This window comes from Hydra vulgaris, chromosome 02 (assembly GCF_038396675.1).
Source record: "Hydra vulgaris chromosome 02, alternate assembly HydraT2T_AEP".
Taxonomy (NCBI): domain Eukaryota; kingdom Metazoa; phylum Cnidaria; class Hydrozoa; order Anthoathecata; family Hydridae; genus Hydra; species Hydra vulgaris.
In genome coordinates, this window is record NC_088921.1 from 59,074,640 (window position 1) to 59,082,500 (window position 7,861).

The 7,861-nt window shown below is 26.5% G+C and overlaps 1 protein-coding gene across 1 annotated transcript in view; it reads left to right on the plus strand.

Moving 5' to 3' along the window:
- Window positions 1-385: 385 nt before the first annotated feature.
- LOC100199274 (outer dynein arm-docking complex subunit 3) overlaps window positions 386-7,861 on the plus strand; it is a 27,259-nt gene continuing 19,783 nt past the window's right edge. The window contains exons 1-2 of the mRNA XM_065791535.1: window positions 386-653; window positions 1,526-1,647. Of these exons, the coding sequence (XP_065647607.1) occupies window positions 584-653; window positions 1,526-1,647 (192 nt within the window). The 5' untranslated portion in view covers window positions 386-583. The remainder of the gene's footprint in view (window positions 654-1,525; window positions 1,648-7,861) is intronic.

Consider the following 7,861-nt stretch of genomic DNA (forward strand, 5'->3'; position numbering starts at 1 on the left):
ATGTTTTTTCTTTAAATTTTTAAAAATTTACTTCAGCCTCCATTTCAACCGCACAATACGTCTATTCATTCATACTTTAAGTGTTAATAAACGTTTATAAAATATTTCATAATAGTTTAAAATCACCATGTCAAATCTGACTTGGATCTTTATAATTTGTACAGTCTCTGGCACACCGGGAATAGTCGGACACTGCTTTTATATGCGATTATTTAGTTTTGATAGCTTGAGCTGAATAATTTTAATTTTTAAGCAGATGCTTGTATTTATGAGATTATTTAAATTAATTTTGTTATGTAGTCTAATTAATCAAATAGTCTTTTTACAAAAATGGCTTTTTTTAAATTTATTCTTATTTTTAACGACCCCCATTCCTTCCCCTTTTGACGGCTGTATCATAGCAACTGCGTAAACATCAAAAAACTGAATGTCGTTATTTCTTTTGTACTTGTCGAATCTTGCCATTATTTTTAAAATTTTGATATATTAGTATAATATAATATTAAAAACTAGACATTTAGTTCGTAAAATTTTCTTTGGTATTAAACTGAATATTGATCCCTGTTTTAAATAAATGTTTTAAATGGTCGATTCAGTTAGTATTTCTTTGACAGAGCAAATTGAGGAACTTCGAAGAAAAATTGCTCTTTTAGGTATCTTAATTAACTTTTATATCTATATGTATGTAATATGTACATACATACATACATACATACATACATACATACATACATACATACATACATACATACATACATACATACATACATACATACATACATACATACATACATACATACATACATACATACATACATACATACATACATACATACATACATCATACATACATCATACAAACAAACATACATACATACATACATACATACATACATACATACATACATACATACATACATACATACATACATACATACATACATACATACATACATACATACATACATACATACATGTATACATGTATACATGTATGTATGTATGTATGTATGTATGTATGTATGTATGTATGTATGTATGTATGCATGTATGCATGTATGCATGAATGCATGTATGTATGTATGTATGTATGTATGTATGTATGTATGTATGTATGTATGTATGTATGTATGTATGTATACATGTATGTATGTATGTATGTATGTATATTTCAAATTATAAGAGTAGTGCTGGGAAATCAAAAAAAAAATCATATCAATAACAACAAGTTTGTTTGTTAGTTTGATTGTTTAAGTTAATATAAACATTGGAGTTGTCTTAAATAAAAAAATAGCATAAATAAAAAGTTCATGTTCATAAAAATTAAAATAAAATTAAGGAATTTAAGAAAATCTTGATTTTAAACATTGAAATTTGAATTTTTATACAAAAACCAATTCTTATCAATTAGAATGTCTTGGAAAATTTAATTGGTAACTTTTTGAACTTTTTATTATCTGGTAAACAAATGGTTAATTGCTTTTTTGAAAAACTGTTTTATTAACTTTAAGTTATTTTCATTTAGATGGGGATCGCAAAGCATACTTTGAAAACTCCCAATGGACAATGCAAATAAATAAAGATGCTATTTCCAAGTTAAGAACAATGAACAAAGCATTGCGTCTTGATTTAGCTAAAAAAAAGGCTGTATGGTTTTAACTTATTTCTTAAACAAAACTATTGAAAAAATTAATTTTTTATAAAATAAAAATCCCTATTAAATTTTAAACATTGAAAGCATTCATATTTTTTCATAATAAATGATTTTGTTTTGCTAACTAATCAGTATAATACTAGAGTAGTTACATTTTAAGGTTGTTACAAATATTTAGTAATTATCCAACATACAATTACCAATATTATTTAAATGATGAAAATACCAATGGTTATAATAATAAAAATATTAATAACATTTGTAATAATATCAATAATAAAGTAAATAGTAATGATAGTATTAAGGTACTTGTTTTCATAAATATAATAACTGTGTGTGCAAAGTTAGATACAGTTACAAACAATTAAAAACTGATAAAATGAAACATCTATGGTAACTAATAACATAAAACAATTATATTATTTAAAAAAGCAGGGCGTTAATAATAATAATAATAATAGTTTTTATTATTAGTGCAAACAAATAACAATAAAGATTTAGGTAAGAAAATATACATCAAATATGTATATTTTCTGTATGTATAAATAAAATTAATTACATTAAAAAAAAACAGCTAACAAAAACACATAACAAGCAGAAAAAAATATATATATATATAATAAAGATAAATACATTAAAATAAATAAATAAATAAAATAAATAGATAAAACAAGTAAATAATTACAATGAAAATACATTAAAATTAAATAAACCATTGCAAAAATTTTCATTATCATTGTGATTGTTTTAGCGTCCTTGTTTTTTTTACTTGTATACATTGACATTTCTCAGACGCAGCCAGAGATGTAGGTCTCAAGACAAAAGTCTTGGTCTCGAGACGCCTCAAGATTCATATCTAACTGTCTTGGTCTTGGTATTGGTCTTGAAGTCTAAAATCTTGGTCTTAGTCTTGGTCTTGAAAGCCTAGAGTATTGGTCTTGGTCTTGGTCTTGTTTAATTTTTAATTAAAATTATTTATATTATTATTTTTTTATGTGTTTATGTGTTCTTTTTACACAGTAATAATACCTAAATGATACATGGTATGAAGAGAGCTTATGGAGAAGATCAACAGACCAAATTTTATCAAAGGCTTTAGAAATGTTGAGAATGATAGACCTAACTTTCCTTATTTATCTAACGCATGATAAAACCTTTTGGTTATCATTGTTAACAAATCAGCAGTAGAATGAGAAGATCAGAGTCCATATTGATGATAAGAAAGTTAATATATTCAAGATGAAAGGTTAAGTGTTTGTAAAATAAACTCAAAAACCTTGCTTATGATAGAAAGAAGAACAATGGAACAGTAGTTATACAAGTCCATTGCTGTCCAAAATTTTTGAAAATTTGGATAACAGATGCCACTTTCCAGCAGGCTGGAAAACAAGACTCTAATAAGGACTTGTTAAATAGTTTTAAAAGTATAGACGACAGCTCTGGGGAGCACTTCTGCAAGACCATAACAGGTATGTTGTCTAGACCACAAGCTGTAGAAGAGTCTAAGCAGAAAATTAATTTTGATACAGAAGCTGGAGTGATAGGAATGTCAATTAATGGATCAACCTGTTTGTTGGCTAAATCAGGTAAGATGTGATTAGTGGCATCGAGAGATGAGATTGATGAAAAGTGTTTAGCAAACAGCTTAGCATTGTTTTTAGGTGAAGTAACAAAATCTAAACAATGTAATAGAGGTGGAATGGCAGATTTGCCTTTATTATAGACACTGTTAAAGATTCTCTGGAAGTCTTAGGAGCCTAATTTTTAAGATGAAATACAAGATTTCATGACACGAGAATAGCGGGTTTTGGCAGCAGACAAAACTTTTTTACAGTAGTTTCTAGCAATAGTAAACAGTCTTCTGTTTTCTGAAGAATTGTTTTAGTGATAGATATAAAAGTAACGGTTATGATTGGAAATTGCATAATGAGAGAAAAACCATGTAGTAGAGTGAAGCTTGACTTGGAATTGTCGAAAGGGAATAAAAGATTCCATGCCAGCCTGACTTCAAGAAGTTACATAAGTAGCACATTTGTTAGCAGGAAGACGAAAGATTTCTACCCAAAGGCCATCACAAAGAAAATCATGGAAAGAGTTCCAGTCAGCTTTAAAATAGTTGTAAGAGATATAACTATAGAGGAATTTCGATGATGAAGAACAATGAGATAAAAGTTTTAGAGGGATCAACTGTCATCTGAAGCACCTAAGGGTGAATGAGGAGAAACTGAGCACTGGCTAGAATCAGAAACAAGACATAAATCTAGTAGTGAAAGTAAATGATTCAGATTGTTTGGAAAGCAAATTGGAAAGTTGACTATTTGTTGATTAATTAGTTTGAGTATAGTTTAGTTAGATCGAAAATAGTTGCTTAAAAGAATTTAAAGTTAAAATGAACAAAGTTAAGCATTCAATATTTCAGAAAAAAATTATAAAGAAACATCCAGAATATCAGATTGCTGAAACTAATTGAATGAAAAATAAAAGAGCTAACATGACAAGGAAAAGGAGGAAGTATGTCAAAAAGATCGCAAAAGAATGAAGCAAAAACAAGAGGTAAACCAATCTGCATCTGATATTGTCCTTTTTATTTCTGCAGAGTTTTTAAAAGGCACTTAAAAAAAATAATTCAGAATACCTTTTAAAAGAAGTTTGTAAACGTGAAAATATACTATTTTCTGATATTTCAGAATCAGGCCCTGACTACGTCGGTTTGGACGCCGTTAATTGTAAAGTTCTTGATTTTTTTTTGCAAGAAGATATAAGTAGAATGGCTCCAGGTCATAATGATGTTGCTATTAATAAGAAAACATAAGAGAAGGTATGATACATTGTTTAAATGTAGGAATCCCATTTTGTTTAATAAGGTTTTCAGTTTTTGTAAAAAAAATTTGTTTTTTTTCAGAAAATAATTTGTCACATGCTGATGACCATAGGAGAAGCATTTTCACTTTTTAAAAGTGGCATAATAATTTAAATATGGGGAAATCTAAACTTTATGATTTGTGGCCATTCCATGTCAAGCTGGTAAACGATCTTCCCCATGATGTTTGCCTTCGCATATACTATGAAAATTTCAGGTTGTTAATGAATGCCCTTAAAAAAAAATTTAATATTATGTAAGACAAAAATGACAGATCTGTGTGTAATTAAAACAACCATTCTTGCATGTTTATGAATGTAAAGCAAACTGTGGGCTGGCAAAGTTTGATGAATATGTTTCTAATGTAATAGACTCATTTGGTGATGATTCAAACAAACCGCTCTTTATTTTTGACCAACAGTCTCCAGAAAATGGGCAGAAAATTGAATAATCACTAACATCTTTGTTAGAGGTTGTACATAAAGCAACAACAAAGTGCATATTTTTGTTTATGTCGCCAAAATGTATCAGAAAATAAATTGATTATACAAGTAAGTAAAATTGTAATTTCATTTGCAGTATGATAACAAAATTTATTAACCTTTTTTGTATATTTATAAACTAAATATTCATCCATTTATATTTTTAATTCTTCTAAAATCCAATGGATTTCAGTGAAAATTCGCCATAATGAAGCAAAGTGAAATTCAATCCACTTACTGGGTTCATCAGTAACTAAAACTATTCACTGCTGCAATTAGGAGCAATACACATTCCTATGTTATTGTATCTGGTCATTTACTTCATGATAAATATGTCATCTTGTTCATTATCAAACAGCTATTAAGTCATTATCAAATTATTTTTAAATTACACTTTTTCACAGATGGTCCTTCATCACAGTTCAAAAATTCATGTCATTACAGCCATGAATAATTTGTACCAATTGTCATCTGCTCTTGTTGAAATTCATTGGTCATTTTTTGCAACATCACACAGAAAAGGGACAGTTGATGGCTGGAAAACAATATTGTTGCAGTTTGGATTTTGTGAGCATTGCAATTGAAAAAAAAAAGGGTTATCATAAAGCATAGAAATAAGGGCGGCAATTTTTTGCTCACTTCAAATACTTTAAGGTCAGCATTGTTGAATGCTGACCTTAATTTCGAGGGCTGAGATATGAAACTTTTGGTTATTAAATTTTCATTTTGTTTAGATTATCTCGATTACAAATGAGTGTATTACCCCAAACCAAAGTGAGATCAATGAGATGCTTCTCAAAGATAAATTTAAAGTCATGGGTATTCATTGCCTATTGATGGTGATAATTTTCTTTGATGATTTGGCAGGGAAAGATAATTTATTGCTAATAAATTACTTTAATCCAACAAAGAATCAAGAAACACAAAAATATCTGATATAAAAAAAATTTATATCATAAAATTGATTAGTTGGTAAGAGTCATATATTGAAAGTATAATTTCTTCAACACCTTAACAGTTGCTGCTACATTATTAAATAAAAGTAGTTTGACACTTTAAAAACAGTTGGATGTTATTATTTTTAATATTAAGCAAGTAGAAACAGGAGCTCTATAAAACTTTTGCAGTTTAAAAAACCTCATAAATGAAATTAACATTTTTGAGGTAACTAGAAAGCGTAATGAAGTTTAGGCAACATATTCTCAAAATGATCATCAAGCTGACATCGATTTAATCTAAAAACTTTTTTTTGCTCCAAAACTAATTAAGGGCGAAATTCGTTCATGATTAAGTAATAAAATTCTATTTCTATGTGCTTTAAAACAACTTTTTAGTTCAAAAATTTAGATTAATGCGCAGGGATGTACACTTGTACTTTTGGTCGGTCACCAGAAGGGCAACTGAAAGTAAACAGCTTGTTAATTTTGGTTGCACGCTGACTTTTTGAGTTGCCCATCGCTATTTTTTATAAAAAAATTTTGCATTCAGCGGATTTCTTGCATATTTCTAGTCATTTTTCATTATAGCCCTAAGTGTAGACTAGAAATAATTTGCGTAAATTAAAGTAATATTGTAAACTATTGATAACATTCATTTTTCTAATTTCAAATAAAGCACATGGTGATATATACGCCATTTCACTTCAATTGAGCACTTATTTTATCAAAAAAACATGTGATCTTTTTTTCAACAACAAAGTATTGACAAAAATATAAAAAAAAATTTACTTTAAAACCCTTTGCTTTTAATGTGTTGTAATTATTAAGATCTTATTTGTTGCAGGAGCTTAAAAACTATTGATATTTTGAAAGTATTTTAAAGTATCGTGTTTTAATTAAATTTAATTTTAAATTGTGCTAAAGTTTATTTAAACTAATTTAACAAAAATTATTAATTGAAACTAAATTTGGTATTTGAAAAATATTATGTTTCCTTATAATTTATTTCTTAAAACAATCTTATACTTAACATAATCTTCTGTTGATTTATCACAATTTATTTATTTTACGTTTTATGTATGTATATATATATATATATATATATATATATATATATATATATATATATATATATATATATATATATATATATATATATATATGTATATATATATATATATATACATATATGTATATATATATATATATATATATATATATATATATATATATATATATATATATATATATATATATATATATATATATATATATATATAACTTTAATAAACATATATGATAAACTTAAATAAAATTGCAAAACTATTTTACACGCATTTGAAACTAAATTTTACATCCAATGTTTTTCTATTTTACATTCCCTTAAAACTAAATTTAAATTTTTGAAATCATATTTAATTTAAATTTTTTTTCAAAACAATTTGTTTCTTTAAGAAATTCTCAGTTGTGGTTAAATGCTTTTTTTTATGACCTAATATTTTCTGAATAAACCTCACATAAAGAATGTTAAAAGATAATTAAAATATTCCAACTTAGACTTAATTGCATTAAAGGAATATTTTTACTCGCCCTTTACAAAATTCGGTCGTCTAGTACCATTAGGCAACCACAAGCATACACCTCTGATGTGCTAATATCAAGTGGTGCTATAACCTGCCTGTTTGTTAATGAATATATATATATATATATATATATATATATATATATATAAATTAATAGAAAGATCACTTATCAATTTTTTTTTTGTTTTATACTGTGTTTTATCTATAAAGACTCATCAGAAATGAATGATCAAATTATTAATACTTCAATTTATACCAAAAATTAAATTAAAGGAAGTCATCTAATATTTCACACATTTTGGTTTCTTTAGAATTGTATACTAAAGCTTTTTTTTAAATATATT